The 21,289-nt window shown below is 40.8% G+C and overlaps 1 gene segment (V, D, J or C); it reads left to right on the forward strand.

Annotated features, from left to right (window-relative positions):
- Positions 1-21,289, forward strand: part of LOC149309351 (Ig kappa chain V region Mem5-like) — a 35,838-nt gene that overhangs the window by 11,644 nt on the left and 2,905 nt on the right. Inside the window, 1 exon segment of the V gene segment in view lies at positions 19,787-19,824. Coding sequence covers positions 19,787-19,824 — 38 coding nt within the window.

Here is a 21,289-nt window from a genome sequence, read left to right on the forward strand (position 1 = left end):
AGCCATGCTTCCTCCACCTTCTCAGTCTGATGGAAAAACAGCCACCAAAAGAGTTCCAGAAAGGAATGGAATTCTTTAATAGACCTGTGTATCTGAAGCTGGGCCAAGATGAATAATATTGCCCAGGGCCATGAAACTTTGAAATACAGGTAACTTACTCAGCTGCAAAAGGACTTGAATTTTATTTCACCCTGGACCCAACTTTTATATTTAACTACCCATTATGATATATCATCATGATCAGTAAACAAGACATTTCCCCTTAAAGATTAAACCATCCCCCCCCCCCCCAATCCAAGTAGTCCCTTTGGGGAAATGCAAATAGATGCATGATGCTACACACCAGATGACATTTTCGTTAAAGGACTGGCTCTTTGTTCTGTAAAAACAGGTATGAGCTATCAAAAATTGTATGCCTTTAAATCCAGGAGAATATGACAGGTCACTGACTTTGTTCCTTCTCTTAGATGGAGAATACAATCTTTCAGATAACCTGAATCTGTGCCATTTAAAGCTTTAGACATTATATACTCATCCGTAAGTCTAGAAATTTAAGTCATAAATTGACCCAAAAAACCTGGGTTGATTTATTCAAGGGTCAATACAAGTAATTTAACTCTACCCAAAAACACCACTTTCTCTGAGGTTGCACCTATGCTGTAGAAATAATGTCATTTGACTTACTGCCATAGTTCCATCCTACAGGATTCTGGGATTTGTAGTTGTGTCAAGTATCAGTTCTCCTTGGCAGAGAAGGCTAAAGACCTTGTAAAGCTGCAAATCCCAAGACTAAATAGGATGGAGCTGTAACGCTTAAAGTGATGTCCACCTGCATTGTTTCTACAATGCAGATGCAACCTAAGTAGCGTGGTAAAAGGCAAGAGCTTAGTCTGTCCTGGGAGCACATAAGAGAAGCATCAAAGCCCTCTATTCCCTCCATCATGGTGCCACTTCTGACTTTTTGAATGCCTGGGCAGGAAAATGGCAGCGGTGGCAGGTGTTTGGCGCTTCCTCCTCAAAGCAATGCCAAGAGTGATCAGGCACTGAAGGATCAAAACAAGACATCTGTGTATATTTGTCAACTTTTCTGGGTTAAAATTGGGAAAATTCAGTACACTGAAGTTTAATGCTGTAATCATTGTTAATATAGTCGCCATTTTCTTTGCTTTGCCTTTATACTCTTTTTGACATGTGTTCCTGTTCTTAGCCCCTTCTCTCCACATAAGTCACCTACCCCACACAACTCACAGCCACCATTTACTGTAATTCCATCCCCATCTATCCGTCCTTTAGGGGCAGCACAAACAGTTATACCATGTATCCTTTGTTACATGCCCCAAGGTTTTGTCGACAAGTCATATCAAAATACATAATTTTGGCCCTCAGATCTGCCTTCAATTTTTACTTGAGTATGTACATACAGTCGTTCATAACCAGCACTTTGACTTGTGCCCAGAAACAGACTGCCAACCAGTGGAGCTGTCAGAACCAGTAAAACAAGTTTGCCTCTTGACAGCGTATCTCTTGTGTTCTTTATGTTCCTTTTAGTGTTTTTACCTTTTGTTTTGGAATCTTTTGAGTAAAAGTTTAGGGGCTCTGAGAAATTCAGTTGTCTATGACAAGATGTGGGGTTACAAAGAATCCCAAGACCTATGGTAGATGTGCGGAGAAAGTAGGAGGAATGGGCCCATTGTGTCAGTCCTCCTGTGTACTCTCAAAGGCCTGCTACAGACTGCCAAAATAAAGCTGCTTCGGGTCTCTTTGGAGGTATGCTGTTTAAATGATGCATGCATCCTAAGAATCTGGAAGCTGCACCAAAGCTGCACTCCAGTGCTTAGGAATGGAGTGTGGCTTTGGCGCGACCTCCAGACTCTTAGGACCCATGCATCATTTAAATAGCATACCTCCAAAAAGACCTGAAGCAGCTTTATTTTGGCAGTCTGTAACAGGCCAAACTCTCCCTTTTTTTCTCTCTATCCCGGTCTCGTGTGTGTTTGTGTGCACATGCTAGTGTTTTGACTTGTAGCACATCTATGTCAGCTCTCTCTGGTTGTACCAGGAAAGATTGAGGGAGTGAACTGTTTTTTTCTTGAGCCCTTCTCCTTTACCAACATGATGCTGGTTGTGATCCATTATTGCTCCCCCAGCATACCAGGCCTCCACTTTTCATGTCAAGATCCAAATAAGCCATATTTGTAGTGGAAATCGACAGTGCGAAACTCCTGGTGTGACTAGTTCAGAAAACCATTTGGTGGGAAAGGGACTTGGAGAATGGGAGTAAAGCACAGTACTAGCGGTCCATGTACACATGCACAACCAAATGGAACTGCAAGTAATTATGCCGACTTTTCAAGAGTGTAATGTATACTAATAGAATCATAGAATCACAAAGCTGACACATTTCAAGAATGTAATGTGTACTGCTGCCTCTTCTTTTTGCCTCTCTGCCCCACATTACTGCTTTCTATTACGATAGACCTCATTTTTCATTGTATTACCTAGCATAACATTTATATTTATGCTTTAAAAGACAGGATAATTCATTACATGGAAAACTGGAGCCAAAAGGTGTCTTAATAAAATATTTTCTTTCTGAAACCATTAAATAATTATGTAACAGAGCAGCTCAGATGTCGTGGTGAGAAATTGTTCTCCTTGGCTGATCGCTCTGTGAGGTCTCTCCTGCTAGTTCTTCAGCTTAAAACCTTCCCCAGTTCTTTCTGGGGTCTTTCAAGCAGCACTTAAAGATTTGCATAGCTTTCCATACTTGAGACTTAATAACTCCTCACTGTCAACCTCATCCTGATGAAGGCAGGCACCCTTTTAAGATTTTCTGGGAAGCAGAAGAGATCCTTGAAATAGCACCATTACCATCATGGTACAAATCTTTTTGATTTGGCTTGCCTTGAGTATCTTTGAAGGTAAGTTTAGGGGGATGCTGTTTCCTGGGAGTCCCAGCAATCGTTATGGTTTGACCAATGCACTTACTTTCTCTCCTTCTAGAGTCCAGTGGGCAGATTGCGATCACTCAGACCCCAACCTCTTTACAGAGAAATCTTGGGGACAGAGTCACCATTCAGTGCAAAGCTGCCTCTTCCGTCACTAGCTCCATGCACTTCTATCAGTTGACACCAAGACAAAACCCCAAGCTGCTGATTGCTTATGCTACCAGGCGTTTTGAATGGACCCCAGATCGCTTCAGTGGCAGCGGGAGTGGCACTGATTTCACTTTCACTATCAATGGTGTCCGTCTTGAAGATGAAGGGGAATACTACTGTAGCCAAAGCTATGGCTCGTCTACACAGTGATACACCTCAGTACAAAAACCTAGTTAGCAAAGAGAGCAGGAATAGCCTGTAGTGGGCTATGGAAGATTTCTTTTATGTACTTGAACAGAAGTTGGATTGTCAGAGGCAAAGTTAACAATATCTAGTTTGCGACTAGCTCTTCCTTAATACACCCTTCAAACACACCTGTGAAATGCCAAAAATTAACTAAAGTAAAGACCAGTATCTTATCTTGTTGAGAAGAGTTGGGTGCTATCACATTAGGTCCTATGCTCGGAGAAAAAGTCCCAGAGCTTTCAAAAGTGTTGAGTGTCCAGTATTTCAAACAAAGCTTCTCAGCAAAATTTAATCTTTACAAATGATGCTTAGCAACCACATTAAGGCTGCACAGAATTAACACAAGTTCCCAGATCTTCTGAAAGCTTTAAAGAAATCCAGCCACAGTTGAGGAAAAGATTCTTACTTCTGGAAACAGATATTACTTGGCTACACATTTCAAAGGCCTGACACTATAAGAGAAATCTCAATTATCATTTAATGCTAAGCCTTAAAAAAAAAATCTGCATGACTTCATGACTGAGTGTAACCTGAAGCAAACAACAAGCAACTCCATTCATCCATAGCCACCCCATTTTCTCTGACACAACCTTTGCTGCGGCTACACAGGCCAGAGTTTGCTCAGAGTCTGAATGGGTTGCTGAGGTAATAGATACATAAATCTGGTGATGTAAAAACCTCGATTCATCACAGGTGTGATCCTGCTGTTGAAAACCGTGTTAGAATTTTCGTAGCAGTTCAGTCTGTGGCCAGTTGATACACAAAAAAACAACAACAGAACAATGACCATGTGATGGCTTTTGCTCTAAGTGCTTGGAGCCTTTCACCACCACAACCCTCCCTAAGGCTCTCTATATGTAATCTAAATCTCTGAGGCTAGAGAGCTACAGCCCACTCATGCTATGGGGCTGAGTTTTGCATTCTCTTTCATGGGTGTATATACTACCATTGCTGCTTTGTGATTTCTTATGGAGTTCCTTATAAGTAGAATAGGCGAAGTTCATTGTTTTATCTCTCCTGTGTGCTCCCTCCCTCTCTCTCTGTGGGTTGACCTAGACCATCTCACTGATGACATTTTCTGCTGGTCCACCACAGAGAGAGGACTGGGGGCATTTATGATTATACCCAACCCTTCCTCCTTCCCTCACATGCCATTGGTGCCACCAATTATTTCTCTCTCTCTATAAGCTGAGTTGGTACAGCACAGCTCCACTCAGCTTCCATTTAAGAGGAACGTTGTTCTTCCTGAGACCCACAAAGACCACATTCATAAAAATGCGCAAATAGCCAGCACTAAACTCTCAGTATCACCAACTCAGGAATCTGGTAGATGGGAAGGTTACTTTGGGTGCCAGAACGCTGCACTAATTCTCCAAAGTGCAAATCCAGAGCCAAAGGGAGTTGTCAAAATAAACAATCAAACAAACAAATAAACAATATTGGCATTCCTGATAAGCGGAATGTGTACTTCTAACTTGTCTTTTCTCCCTAAGCATATGCACAAACATACTATTCTTATTTTCTGTTCAGCTAAATCTGAATTTTTCATGTCTGAATGCCAGACATGTGTTTCACATTTTTAATTCTTACTGAGAGCGATAACCATTAGAAAAATTAATTAGGAACTGGAGCTCATTTCAGTATAATAGTTACTTCCTGAAAATATCAAAAAATCATGTGATTAATTAGCTCTAATCTTCTGATGAGAAATTGTTCTCCTTGACTGAGACTTATGTGAGGTACTTCCATATATTTTAGCAGTTTACAATCCCAACAGATATTTTTGGTATCTTGTGGTACACAGTTTCTTCAAGCAGATAGTAGGGCTCGGGAGTGCACACCAACCGCATGGTCCCGAGCCCTACTACGTGTGGGCAGCGGAGTAATGGCAGTATCCCATCCACATCTGCAAGCCATGGTGCGTCCGTTACATCACGAGTGCGCCATTGGTTCTTTTAACTCCAGAGGGATGGCGCACAGTCTAGCGGCTGCAGCATCCCCTTGGAGTTAAAATGGGTGCCTGCAGACCACCATTTTTGGGCAGTCTGTACTGCGCCTAAGACAGAGTTCTTCTTTGTACACCTGGATATACATACACATATACAGTATATCTCTGATACTTATTTAGGCCTATTACAGACTGTCAAAATAAAGCTACTTCGGGTCTTTTGGGAGGTATGCTGTTTAAATGATGCATGCATCCTAAGAATCCAGATGCTGCACCAAAAGCTGCACTCCAGTGCTTAGGAATGGAGTGTGGCTTTGGTGCGACCTCCGGACACTTAGGACCCATGCATCATTTAAATAGCATACCTCCAAAAAGACCCGAAGCAGCTTTATTTTGGCAGTCTGTAACAGGCCTTAGTCCCCTTTTTGAGTCTCATTGTGCTGTAGCAAATCTGTCTGATTATACTTGGGGGTTTTTTGGAGGGGGGGAGAGATAATTTAATGAACAGCATGATCATAAAGATAGATTCACTTTGGCTTGCCTTTGGTTCCTATAAAGGTGAGTTCATCAACTGTTTAATTCTCTTTGATTTCTTAAGTACTTTCACTTCTGTGGTAGACCAAAATTTCCATATAATTCCTGTCATGTAATTTATATTTTTCTTACAAAAGATAGGAATAGTCATTATGTAGAAAACTGGAGACAGAATTAATCTAATACTTGCTTTCTGAAAATATTAAATAATTATGTAACTGAGTAGCTGAGATCTTGTGGTGGTGAGAAATAGTTGTCCTTGGCTGAATGTTCTATGAGTTCCTCATGATACTTCCTCAGCCTACCCAGTCAGGAGCTACCCAGCTTTGCAAATCTACCAGCTGAACGCAGCTAGGAGCTGGGTTTTAGGTGGGCTGTCAGCGGGAGGCAGCATCAGCGGCAAAATGCAAGTAATAATACCTGGCTGCATCCCAGAAGAGGATTCACACAGGGAAAGGTAAGCCAGGTTTTTTAGGTGTGTGGAAAACTCCTAACTGAAAGAAAGAAACTGGCACCATGAGCTTTTGTAGTCTAAAGTCTACTGCATCAGATGCATCTGAGGAAGTAGATTTTAGTCATGCCGCCAATTTCTTTCTTTCAGTTAGCCTCAAAGGTGCTACATGATCTCTCTATAACAAACAACAGAAACAGACTACAAACTAAAGAAGACAAAACTAGGATAACCTAAGAAAAACTGCAACTAACATAATAGTAAAGAAAAAGATGACTTCAAACTATTTTCTCATACGTGAAAGAATAACAACAGCTCTGAAGAACTTTGAGGTTTTGTCTGACTACTGCTTCACCCTCAAAATGCCCCTGATGCCATTCATTATTGCTGCCTCCATTGGATGAGCTGAGTGTTATTTGGCACCATCCTGTACAGCCACAGATCCCAGGAGCATGATCTTGAAGTTCTCTAAGCATTGCAATTGGAGCATAGGATAATGTTGTTAGATTTGCTTATATCCTACTGCCTGTAAGAGGAATGCTATCATTTCATCTTAAGAAAAAATGACATAAGATGGTATGAGTCTTTGAAACTTGTCCTGATCATCCTAAGACAAATGTAAACCACATGCAGAAAGATGAGCAAATGGACACTAGCTCACTAGCGAAAATCTCTTGGGATCAATAGCTAAGGGACACTGAAAGAATGAGAGACACTTGAGGTGTCAAGGCAGATCACCAAATGTCCCAACAACACTTGCAGAACTAAAGGAAGTTGCAATAAATTAGAAACACCTGATGAAGTTGTTCTGTGTTCCTAATGTGTCTTTTCCCCCAAATAGATACTGCTTTCTGTTTGGGCAGGTGCAAGTTTTTTTGTGCATGCATGCCTCATATATTTCATTTCTCCTCCTAGCAGCTTTCAAAAGAATGGACATTCATTACGTGAGACACTGGACTTAACATATCTCTATATAGCATTTTTCTTTCTGAAAATACCAAAATTACATAATTAACATGGGTCTTCTATTGTTCTCCCTGATTGAAAACCAATGCTGTATGAACTTCCTCTTCCTGCTTCATTGGCTTGATACCCCTTCATCCAGGTGTTTCGAAAGTCTTTCAGGCAGTATTCCGTTCCAACAGGAAGATACAAAGATCTCATTTGCAGACCTTGCAAATTTGCATACATTTCCATTTTTGACACTTAATAACTCTACACTTTGTATTCCAGTGCTGCTTGGTTGCCTGGTAATATCATCTGTGGAATAAGGAAAATAGTTGGATGAATAACATCAACATGTTTCAGATATGTTTGATCTCGCTTACCATGGCTATGTTTGAGGGTAAGTTCTCATAAAGTTACTATCTCTTCTGAGTTCCAAGTCAAATATTTCACATTCACCAGCATGCTTTCTTTCTCTCTTTCTAGCGTCAAATGGGCAGATTGTCATCACTCAGACACCAGCCTTTATGCAGGCAAATTCTGGGGATAAAGTCACCATTCGATGCCAAGCTTCCTCTTCTATGGGTAATTATATGGCCCTGTATCAGTTTCAAGCAAACCAAGAACCTAAGCTACTTATTTATGATGTTACTAACCGTTTCGAAGGGACCCCAGATCGCTTTAGTGGAAGCGGGAGCGGCACTGACTTTACATTCACAATCAACGGTGTCCGTCCTGAGGACGAGGCAGTGTACTATTGTGGCCAGCGTCAAAGGTACCCTCTACACAGTGATACGTTTCAGTACAAAAACTAGCTCACTAGTGTAAAGCAGCAGGAATGGCTCTGACTTTCTGTAACATTGTCCCTCCCCCATGTTCACTGCTCATAGTTGTTGAGATGTAGCATGGGAAACAGTGGGCTAATGGCATCTCTGCAAGTGACATTCAAGAAAGCTGGGAATGCCTGTTTCTGGTGAAGGAGTGCTGAGTGGTCACAGATTTTGATGTCTAAAGTACTTGAGCATCTGGATCTATTCCAGGATGAGTAGATTGTCCTTGGGAGCCTGAACTAGCTGATGCAATGGATTGTGCAAGATAGGAAGAAAGTGAGCTCTGCTGAAACAAAGAAACTCAAATTTAGAATAAAGGGTAACAACTACCACTGTTGCTGCTACTTCTCCTACTTTATTTATACCTCATCTTTGCCCCAAGATTGGAACTGAAGGCAGCTTGCAAACTAAGATGATTACAATGTAGGGAAAAAACATACAAAATGTCAACATTAAAATAGAAGTCAACTATCAAGCATACTGAAAGAAATTAAAGCATACACTTAAAAAAATATAAGAAGCAATTAATCTAGTATAATTTAAAACAATACAGCACCCTGTTATAAGCCCTTTCCTTAAAAGGAATCACTTTTAAAAGCCTGTCTGAATAGAAAGGTTTTCACCTGTCAAGGAGGAGGCTATTCTAGCTTCCCTAGGAAGGGAGTTCCAAAGTATAGGAGCAGTCTCTGTGTTAAACCTTATATTGCATCCCCACCAACCACCATGGTTACATCATTACCATTATTTTGTCAATAAACCCTGCAAAAGGAGAATGGAGCCTACATGACTCCTTTTTTCCTCTCTCCAGATCCCTGGACAATTGCAAGAGACATGTCCAGGAATTTAGGAAGAAAGATTAGATTGTTCTGACCCATAGAATTCATACATATCAGCTCATATAACTGTTTTCCCATGCACCGCTACACTTGATCTTAGCCAAAAGGCTGAGAAGCAATGCACTGAGAAATAAACAGACAGGATGCCAGTGATGAGGTCTGTCATGTCAAAATGGTGGCGCCCATGTGTACAGGGCGCCGCCATTTTGATGCCCCCGTCACGTGCTAGGGGTGAGGCCAATATGGACGGTGTGTCCTTGGCCAACCCCTGGCACATGACGGGGGGGGGTGGGGTGGGGTGCAAAGGCCCATCTAAATCGGGCCCAAGATGACTAAATTGAAGCTATCATATTTTGGCCACACCATGAGAAGGCACGACTCATTAGAAAAGACAATAATGCTGGGGAAGATAGAAGTCAGTAGAAAGAAAGGAAGACTGCAAGCCAGATGGATAGATTCAATCAGAGAAATGAGAGTCTTGAGCCTACAGGACCTGAGCAGAGAGATAGAGGATAGTGGGGTTTGGAGATGTCTCATTCACAGAGTTGCCATGAGTCAAGGTCAATTCGAAGGTAGCTAACTAACCAACAATGTTACTTGTGGAAGAGGAAGCTTTGCACTGAATAGCAGCTCTGTCCCTAGGATGTGCCTGTAAAGAGGGTGAAGTCTGAGTGACCACAATCTGCTCACTGAATTCTGGGAAGAGAAAAATTGAGCACATTGATGAAACCATAAAATTTGCCTGCAAAGTCAAAGAGGGTGGTATGTCCATTAACTCTCACTATCAAACTCAGATCAAACCAAATCCAACATATCTGTTGGATGCCCATGCTCATGCTATGCATTCAGCTATTTCGTTTGTGTTTTAGATATTTTACCAAGCAAGCAGTCTTCCGCATGATGAGGATCAAAGCAGAAAGCTATTACATGTCTGGTTATGGAAAATTGTAGAAGTGTGCAAATGTAAAAGCTATCTCTGCATGTAACAATTGTACACTCTCTGAAGGCACCAGAAACACCTGGACGAGAGCTGCAAGCTGCAGAAGCATGAAGAGGAACATCACACAGCAATCTCAGTCAAGAACAGTTTCTCACCGCAAGATTGGAACTCTTTAATTACACGAGAATTTGAATTTACAGAAAGAAACTGCTTACGTTCAGCTGCAGTTTACACAAAATCATTTTTCCTGTTGCATCTCCATGAGAAATACAAATGTAAATAACATTCCAGGCATTTAAACATTAAAAATTGGTTCCCAGCTCAATAGAAAGAAAGAATAGAATATATTTGAAGAGTAGACAGAATAGCAGTACACATTACACTCATGAGGTATGTTAGGATAATTTCCTTTGGCTTTGTATGTACACTGGGAAGAGTTATTACTGTGCCCTGGCACATCATGTCACTCTCCCATCCTTCTGGTTCTTCATGTGATTATACAGCAAGTTTAGAGGTGTCCATTTGCTCTCCCTTATTAATTTGGTTTGTGTTGGTCTTGGAAAGAACATGACTGGGCTTTACTACACCTGGCTCATAAGGTGCATCAATTGTGTTAGTACAGGAAACACAAATATATCAGGTTGGGGGCATTCATTCTCACACAGCTCTTCCAAAGTATCATGGTGCCGTTTCTGTCCCATCCTCTGCTTTCCACACGCTGCCACCATACCCCTGCCTCCTTGCCCTAATCCCTTCCCAGCAAGCCTTTCAGTCTGTTTTTATTTTTAGTGCAATTGTGCAATCATGGCAATATGATAAGTAAAAATAAATAGAGAAAAGACAATAATGTTTTAAAGAAGAAAAACAGCCTGCTTGGGAATAGCAATGGGGAGAGTGACAGGTGAATATGTGTCAATGTCCCCCTACATCACCACATCCATTGGGTGTAAAGTGGAGCATGGAGCAAGGGCTTTGGATCAATGGCTGCTCTGCAAGTCAATGGATGGAAGAAAGACTTGGCCACATGTCCTCCATAGTCTCAGACAGAAGGAGCTGTTGAAGTAGAAAATAGCCTTTGCTGTTGGGCCTACAGTCTTTGAAAGAATAACAAGAAAGAATACAGAGGATTTCCTTTATCACTTCATATTAGAATTCTAAATCCTGCGGTGGTCTAGACCCCACAAAATCAGCTTGTAATTCCATACCTACAGTACTTTACTATGTTTCCAATGTCTGGGAGATTTCCCACGTTGTATCAGCTCCCTTGCCTCAAAACCACCACCAACAACAAGGCTGGTCTTGCCAAATGTAACATACTATGGGAGGGAGGTAACTCTAGAGTGGATAGTCATGTCTGTGAAGAGTGAAATAGAAGTTAAGACAAGCAATGTATTTCCCTCAGAAGCACCATGCTCCTCCAGCCATAATTTAGAGGACAGCACCTGTCCCCCAAAGTGGAGTGCTACAGCTGTAGGGGCAGTAACTAAACAACCAAAGGCTATGACATAGAAAGTCACCAGTGAGGACCAAGCACTATTTCCAAACATGGCTCAGAATGTTTTGTACATGTTTAATTCAAATTGACATCATTAGGAGAATATAACGTTATCTGTGACTAAGCAAACTGTTTTCTTCAACATGACTCTACCTCATTTAGGCCACATGGTCCCTTTCTGACTTTTCATCTTTGCAACATAATATGGATTGCCATGTGCTCAGGAGAATGTTCATTCTAGACTGTGGAGTGTTTCTGGGAAGGATTTGGTGACTAGAATGGCGAAGGGTTGCATCCTTCTTTAACTGCCCACAGAGCTGGTTTCAAACCTTGGATGCCGCCATATAGTGAAAAGAGCTCTCATACTATGATACCCAGGAGTCCAGTGCCATATTCATATTCAGTTTCAAGTGTCATTCTGTCTAAACTTGCCCATGTAATTATCTGCCCATGACAAGAGAAAGTTCCTCCACACCAAGATCACTCCAAGATATCATCATCATCATCATCATCATCATCATCATGACCACCACCATCCTGCTTTCTCCCAGACTCAAAGTGGATCACAATTTCTAAAAACAATACAATTAAAAACATACAAAAAGGGGGCCATTAAAACAGAATTTAACTGTCCACACACAAATCACACATTCAAAGAATAAAATGCAATTAAAAGATAAAGGCCTGTTACAGACTGCCAAAATAAAGCTGCTTCAGGTCTCTTTGGAGGTATGCTATTTAAATGATGCATGGGTCCTAAGAGTCTGGAGGTCGCGCCAAAGCCACACTCCATTCCTAAGCACTGGAGTGCAGCTTTGGTGCAGCTTCCGGATTCTTAGGGTGCATGCATCATTTAAACAGCATACCTCCAAAGAGACCCGAAGCAGCTTTATTTTGGCAGTCTGTAACAGGCCAAAAGTTGTTAAAAGCAGTACTGTGGGGAAAAACCCAGCATTCACCACTCCATTCTGGTATCTCAAAGTATCATACGATCTTCTATTGAGTAACTGAGATCTGGGAAAATAAATTGTCCTCCTTGACTAAGACTGTTACGTCAGGTTCATCCTCATGCTTCAGCACTTTCAAACAACCACCCAGATGTTTTTGGAGCCTTGAGGACAAAACAAAGATGAGACAAAATCTCATCTGCACCCCTTGAACATTTGTATAGATTTGCATACTCGTACACTTAATAAGTCCTAACTAGCTCTTCATCAGGCTGTCGCTGCCTGGTAAGATTTTCTGGAAAAAGAGAAATTATTGGATGAACAGTATTATCATCATGCTACAAATATGTTTGATCTGGCTCACCTTGAGTCTATTGAAAGGTAACTTTTAATGGAGGTGCTGTCCTGAATTTTCAGGCAAATATTATTGAGCAACTAACATGCTTACTGTCTCTCCTTCCTTCCAGAATCCAGTGGACAAATTGTCATCACTCAAACACCAGCCTCTGTGCAAGTGCAACCTGGAGACAGAGTCGACATTCAGTGCAAAGCTTCCTCTTCCATGAGTAATGACATGGGCTTATATCAGTTTATCCCTGGTCAAAACCCCAAGCTACTTATTTATGATGGCTCAAGCCGTTTCACAGGGACCCCAGATCGCTTTAGTGGCAGCTACAGTGGCACCACCTTCACATTCACTATCAATGGTGTCCGTCCTGAGGATCAAGCAGATTATTTCTGTGGTCAAGACTACAGCAGACCTCTACACAGTGATACATTTCAATACAAAAACCATCTGAATATTCTAATACAGTAAGAATAGCTCTTTATCTCTCCCTTTTCACTAAATGTGATGGACAAAACAATATGGAAGAACCAGAAACCCATGAAAGTTTGGAAAGAGAATTGCTGGACCAGTTTAGGTTGCAGACTCACTCCATTTTAATAAAAATCCCCCTCCCAAAGGGTGGAAGTGACTTCAAATAATCAACAGGCAGTTTGCATTGGAACAGACATAGGGCAAGCTTCGCCCCCACACCTCAACAACTCACCCTTGCTCACCTTGTCATTTGGTGTTTTCACTGGCCATGTTCTCACAATGACGTGTGCCTTGATTCACTGTGATCACTTTGACTTTTGCTTTGAGGAAACAGACAAATTATACTGGTGCCTGACTGCAGCTTTAGAGTAAGCTGGTGCAATGCTTTCCTTCCCAGGTCATAAAGCATTCAACTTACAATTGAATGTAAGAAAGCAGTGGCAGGAAAGAGGAGCAGCTGGACATTTTCATGCCAACAGACAAAGGAATTTGGGCTGCTCTTCAGACTTTAAAGAATCTGTCTAAGTGCTGAAATTACTCTGTAGATTTTGTTCAGCAACTCACTCCTATATGAATGTTTACTCCAACTAAAGGTGCCAATTGAAACTTTTCAATTATTCACTATTCTTATGGTTTGGATATATGGTTACAATTAAAAAGACAAGAATGTCCCAGATTTTCTTCCTGTTCTTTCCATTTAAAAACAACACCGATCCATACAATTTTTCTGCATCCCAGGATATTTTCTGTCAGCTTCCAGTACAATTAGAAATATTTTATACCAGTTCCCCAGGTTGGTTCATTTTCACCAGTCATAAAGAACAATAACAAAATTAGTGAGCTTGCAACCATAAATGATGGTATTAGCTGGTACTAGATCAGTCCCCAAAGCACCTCTTCTTTAAGGTAAACAGTTACCGAACTGGAGTAGCGAAAAGAGTCCATGCTGACCATTAGCAAGACCGGAAGGCAGTGATGGCAGATACTGTCCTTGTCAGGAAGGTGAGCTATATCTTCTACACAATAGTCAGAAAGCAATACGTACTGGATCGTCACGGTGCCCATTTGTTTAGCAGAAGCTAGGCAGACGAAAAAGGCAGTAGGCACTTCTCAGCTCTGTTGCAGCTGAATGAAGCACAAAACACTTTGAGCAATCATTGCTAAGGTCCCAGATGCTAAGGAAACACAAATACATCACTTGAACTGTGCTGGAGCACTGCCAGGACTTGCAACATTTTACAGATGAATAGAGGGGCTTACATAATTTGACAACACTGTCTTTGCTGCCTAAAATTACATACATACACCTCTCTCTACTCCTGCTTCCACCCATCCTACTGCTTTATTTAAAATGTGAGAATGCTCAATTGGACAAAGAATTCAGTCACTTTTTCATAGAATCATAGAATCATAGAGTTGGAAGAGACCTCAAGGGCCATCCAGTCCAACCCCCTGCCATGCAGGAACTCTCAATCAAAGTATGCCCAACAGATGGCCATCCAGCCTCTGTTTAAAGACTTCCAAGGAGGGAGACTCCACCACACTCCGAGGAAGGTTGTTCCACTGTCACTGTGTACCCTCCTCTGAGAGAAAAAAATACAACTGTAGAGTGGGTAGTTCAGGAATGGGGAGCGTGAAACAAAAGTTAAGAAATGCAATCATGTTTCTCTCAAAGGCACCATGCCTCTCCAGCCCTAACTTAAGCAAAAACTACAGTACCCAAAAGTGGAGTAGTACAGCTATAGGGGCATTAACTGAGCAACCAAAAGCTATGACAAAGAACGTCACCAGTAGAACCAAGGACTATTTCCAAATATGGCTCTCAATGTTTTTATATGTTTAACTTAACTTGAAGCCATTAGGAGAATACAACATTTTTTGTGTCTAAGCAAACTGTTTTATTCAGTCTTATTTTTCGACCTCATTTCTGCCATATGACCCCTTTCTGAGTTTTCATCCTTACAGCATAATGTGGCTTGCTGTGTGCTGCACCAAACACTGATTTGGCAGCCATCACAATAAACTGGTTTGACTAAAATCTGTGGCTATAAATTGTTCTCCTTGACTGCATCCCCTAACCCATTCTAGTATCTAAAAGTATCATAAGATCTTCTACTGAATTACTCAAATCTGTGGTGATAAATTTTTCTCCTTGACTGACAATCTTATACTGGGTTCCTCCTCATGCGTCAGCAATTTCAAATACCCACCCAGGTGTTTCTGTAGCCTTGAGGACAGAACAAAGTTCCTACAGGCAGAGAAGAAAATCTCATCTGCACCCCTTGAACATTTGCATAGCTTTGCATATTTGGTACTTAATAAGTACCAACTTTGATCTTCAGCAGGCCATGTCTACCTGGTAAGATTTTCTGGAAAAAGAGAAATTGTTGGATGATCAACATCATCATCATGTTACAAATATCTTTGATCTGGCTCACCTTGAGTCTGTTGAAAGGTAACTTTTAATGCAGATGTTGTCCTGAATTCTCAGACAAATGTTATGGAGAAACTAACATGCTTACTTTCTCTCCTTCCTTCCAGAATCCAGGGGACAAATTGCCATCACTCAAACACCAGCCTCTATACAAGTGCAACCTGGAGACAGAGCCGACATTCAGTGCAAAGCTTCCTCTTCCATGAGTGATGATATGAGCTTATTTCAGTTTATCCCAGGACAAAACCCCAAGCTACTTATTCATGATGGCTCCAGCCGTTTCACAGGGACCCCAGATCGCTTTAGTGGCAGCTACAGTGGCACCACCTTCACATTCACTATCAATGGTTTCCGTCCTGAGGATGAAGCGGAGTATTACTGTGGCCAAGACAACAGCATACCTTTACACAGTGATATATCTCAATACAAATACTCAGTCAGTAATATAGGATGTTGTCAGAATCCATCACTTAAAAGTCAGAGTCTGGGAAGTTGTTTACACAGGTAGAAAGAATGTACTCACATCAAATTGGAGATTGGTGGAATACATGAAGAGGATTCTGTTTGAACACAATTCTTTTTTATACCTGAAGACTTAGATCTAGTTTTGTGAAAAATGACCTTTTATGTCACATTTTTTTGGGGGAAAAGTATTGTATGTGTGCCCTGCATTTTGAGTCAGCTTCAATGTGCAGTTGGAAGATGGAGTGTCTGGTGAGCAGTTTTGGTTGGAGGGAGGTGGGAGGCAGTCATTCCCATAAGGAAAGTCTACTTCCCCTGTTTGTATTCACATTTTCCCGGCATGCTGTCCCCATTATTTTTTGAATGTGCATTTGTGCAAATACTTGCATATCAGTATTAGTACATGGGCATTTAAATGTATATTCGCATGCATTGGGAAAGGGGAAAAAACATTTCAGCCACAGCCAAAAATAATGTGATATATAGGATACGTGATTATAGTAGGACTATCCTTTTACACCTAAGTGAGTTTTTGACATGTAAGTGTGTGGAATTAATGGGGTCACTGCAGCCCATGGAAAATGTGGTTTGAAGCAAAATTTGTTCACCAGTGACAATCCCTAGGTGGCCACTGAGGGGATGTAAATGGCAAAAGAGCTTTCCCAGAAACACGTTTTCATCCTACAATGGGTCTTTCATTAATAGCAGCTCTCACTCAAAGCTCAAAGTCCTCATAGCTGTAAGCTGATCTTTCCTGTTTGATGGACACATGTATCTGATCAATTCCAACAAACCCACCTGCACTGCTCACAGTGACCAGATTCTGTGTCCTAATTATTGCCAGCACTGCACAGGCATCAGGGAGAAGTGTTTGGGTATGTCTCCATTTTTACCTTCAGGCACACTTCCCAGTTGTCTGGTCCATTACATGATTCACACGCCAGGCAGCATATAGCTCAAATTCACGGCAGATGACTCCTGCTGTAAGACTGGACTTGATGCTGCCTTGGAGCCATGGTCATGCTTTATTCTCCCAACACATTTCAGGTGTATCCTCAAGAAACTTTGCCTCACCCGTGCAGTCACATCTCTTCCCATGTGCCTCTGTGGCAGTCCCTTGGTCTCTTTCAGTCATTGGGGTACCTCCAACAGGAAGAGTTTGCAGGCAGTTTTGCAGAACAAACCTTCCACCCAACCCCTTGCGAGTTCTGAGAAGTGACTGCTTCCTATCTCCCCTGTTTTGTCCTGTTCAACAGCGTGAAGCACATTTTTGCAGAAGAACTTTACTTTGCACCTTTTCATCTGAATGTGTATCAGCTATTTTAGAGATGTGTCGGTTGAGTACTTTGTACTTTGTATTTGTACTTCGTATTTCTAATCTCAGCGCTTGTGCATCTAAACCCATCAAAATTGTGTTACATACTCAGCATTTTTATATTTGCATCCAAAACAATTGGGGATATTATTTTTATTTTATTATTTATTAGACCAAGTTATATCTCACCATTTATCAAGGCAGGATATGAAGCTTCCCCCCTCACTTTAGCCTCATGCTGGAGACATGATGGTGAGAACCTATACAAAATACAAGATGGTTGAACTGCTAGCTGTCTTTTATCTATGGATCTCTTAGAAATAAGTTAATAGCATTACAGTATGGGGGTTTGTTTTTATCAACAAAGGCTCTTGATACCAAATGGTTATCGTGCATGGATGTGTTGGGCATCAGTTACAGAAGATGAAAATTACTCTAGATTTAAATTGCTGAATATTGCATCCTCACTATAATTGGTGTAGGAAATGATGCTTGAGAGTATTGCTGGCAGCTATGATGTGCAGCCACTCCTGGCAAAAAAGCCAAGCTAAAAGTCAACTTTTTTGCATTGCCATAATTTCTTTATCTCTGTTCTGTGTCTAGTCTTGCCTTCAGATGATGGAGTAGCAGGATGTTTCTGCTACAAATATGATATAGAAGTAACAGGACATGGAAAGGATGCTGAAAGATGCTTTTTGAAACTGATGAAATTCAAAGGTAAGACAGAGGAAACTAAAGCAAGAAAATAAATAATATTTTTCTTTGTGAGAGTGGGAAAAATATCCATGCCATCTTGTTAGTGGTTCAAATGGTTATAAGCCTGGTATCCAGTTACTGGAACTTTACAGAGCTCTAAGAGAACAGACAGGCCAAAATAAAGCTGCTTTGGGTCACTTTGGAGGTATGCTGTTTAAATGACACATGCATCCTAAGAGGCCAGAAGCCAGGCCAAAGCCATGCTCCAGTCCTTAGGACTGGAGCGCAGCTTTGGCACAGCTTCTCGCCTCTTAAGATGTGTGTGTCATTTAAACAGCATACCTCCAAAGTGACCCAAAGCAGCTTTATTTGGGCCTGTCTGTCCAGGCCCTAAGATATTTCTCTTACTAAATATTTTCCTCCCGTCCCAGCAATAGCACCAGATGGGTGGGACTTTGGTTTTTGTACAGGGTGCAGGTCATGAGAAAGCACTGTGGTTCACTTTTGGTCAAGGGACCAAGTTAGAGATCAGACGTAAGTATGGATTTTTCTGCTTTTCTTTGGTATATTTGAGTGTCATTTAAAAAATCAGCAATGGCAACTATTTCTGCGTTGGGTGAAACAATTCTGTACAAGATGGAAAAATAGGTAGGATGTCAGAATACTCGCACTGAAATGAGAATGAATATATATAATTTTGCTTACTGAAGCTATGTGATGGTTGATTGGATAGATCCTGAAAAATATGGGGGTGGGATTCATGTCATCAAGTGAGACAAAATTGGGGTTCAAAAGTCTTTTGTCATTCTCTTTGTATTTCTGTGTTAGATTGGCCTTCCCTTTTCCCCCAATGTCCTGGCTTCTTCAGGAAAATAATGCTAGCTGGATTTACAGCCGGACTTGAAGCGAGAATTGGAATATCCTCTAAGAGAACTAGTATTTGCTTTTATAGATTAAATTATGTTCAGTTAATAGCCAGTCTCTTTAGGAATGGAGCTTTAGGCGGCTGTCCTTTGCACAGGTTACTTTGAAGGAAATCCAGTGAAATGAGGAATTGGGCTCAGTGCCCTTATGTTAACAGTACAAACTACCCACAAATTAATGGGAAGGGATGCTGTGGAGATGGAGCCTAGAGATTTAAGCTCTTTAAACAATAATGTAACTAGTATCCAATAGCTATTTTTATAATAATAATAATAATAATAATAATAATTAGAGAACACTGGTATTTCTAAGTACGTGGCATTTGCTCAGAAAATGGCATAGTAATTTGAGCATTTTTATTTGGTTTTGCTCTAAAGTACCAGGTACATTGATCAAAATAGTAATCAGTTACAAATGTGAATTATTTAAAATATATCTGAGTGCAAATAAACCAAGCAAATTAAAATAGTCAAATGGAGTGATTAAACTAAGAAAATGAAAAGGCCCGAGTAACTTTGGGCACGACCTTCTCGAAATTTAGCCATTTACAGGTTTAGTACAAGTTTATTTTCTCCCACTAAATTAATATAACTCAATCGCTTAATGATGATTAGTAAAATTGATCTTAAATGGGTCATCCCCCCCCCCCCCCCCCAGTATTAGACAGAGCAAACTCTATTCTGTCGATTGCTTCAAATGACTGTAAATCTGGTGTCCAGTTATTGGAGCAATATAATAGCAACAATTACTGTCATTTGCGTGTCATATGTCTCTGTGGAAGCCTTTCCTACAGTCTCAGTAAATAACCCCATTTGGGAGGGACATAGGTTTTTGTAAAGTGGGTGGGTTATGGCAAAGCACGGTGATACACTTTTGGAGAAGGAACCAAGCTAGAGATCAAACGTAAGTATTGATTTTTCTGTACTGTGCTAAATGTCTTTGCTTAACTGTAATTTTTGTTCAGTATTGATAACCATTTCAGCACTGGGAGAAAAACTTTACCCAGTGCGGGAAACTAGTATATTTTAGGATATTATGGTGAATTTAGAATGAAGCATTTCTGTTTTTTGCTTATTAAATCTATGTAGGGTTCATTCAAGTGGGCAGTGAAAAATGTCTGAACCGGGGAAAATACATTGGAACCACTGTAGCCTTTTTGACCAAAGAAGGAGAAAGAATTAGAGTTTGGGGATGTTTTATTTCTCCCTTTATATTTTCCATGTTACATTTCTCTCTTTTTCTCTGTCTCTCATACACAACACACATCATGTTCCAAACTATACAGAAAAATAATGCTGCCTGGATTATCTTTCAAAACTCAGGCAAGGGTGGGAATATCCTCTATAAATGGATAATATTTGCAAATGAATATCCTCCGTCTAATTAAATAATAATTGTAAGCCGCTCTGCGAGCGTTTAGGGCTGAAGTGCTGGGTATAAATACCGTAAATAAATAAATAATGGAATTCAACAGGACTAATTTTGTTTTGACAAACTAAGGCCTGTTACAGACTGCCAAAATAAAGCTGCTTCGGGTCTCTTTGGAGGTATGCTGTTTAAATGATGCATGGGTCCTATGAGTCCGGAGGTCGTGCCAAAGCCACACTCCATTCCTAAGCACTGGAGTGCAGCTTTGGTGCAGCTTCCAGGTTCTTAGGATGCATGCATCATTTAAACAGCATACCTCCAAAGAGACCCGAAGCAGCTTTATTTTGGCTGTCTGTAACAGGCCTAAATGATATCCACATGAGAGCTGCCTTCTTTGAGACGCTGTTAAAAGCTTTCAGAGTTAGAGATATGGGGGGGCTTCATTTCATTTCAACCTCCCTGACCAAATTTACTCATCAGGTTTGCCATCATTGGCAGTAAGAACATTTATTCTTGATAGAAAGCATTTCAAATGCATTTACAGGGAATCAATTCATTACTATTTCATAGTAAATGAACACAATTCTCAACACTTGGGTGCCCTTAAGTTCCACTTCCCCCCATTTGTGCTTGATTGCTCCCAGTTCGCTTAGAAACAGAGCATTAGGCCGCCATTTTATGCATACTTCCTTTGCGGGAATAATTCCAATTAAACATACACAAGAATTGGTTGTCTGTCATGCTCAACAATAAACGAGGTGAAAAGAGTTCAGTAGAAGCTGTGTCTGGTTATTTAGGCTCTTGACTTGACACTGTAAGTAGAACACAGTACTTTGAATTCTGGACTTTTGAAAAACAACATAGTCATTTGGGGATATTGATGTTTCTGTGCATTTGGCATTTGTGCATAAAAAACTTTAAATGTTTAAATGCACTGCCAGTAGAAGATGAATGGGGAAAAATTGACTTCCACAGCAAAAATTTCTGTTAGAAGCAATGT

Source organism: Sceloporus occidentalis, unplaced genomic scaffold, assembly GCF_023333645.1.
Source record: "Sceloporus occidentalis isolate IW3139 unplaced genomic scaffold, rSceOcc1.0.p SCAF_7, whole genome shotgun sequence".
Lineage (NCBI taxonomy): Eukaryota > Metazoa > Chordata > Lepidosauria > Squamata > Phrynosomatidae > Sceloporus > Sceloporus occidentalis.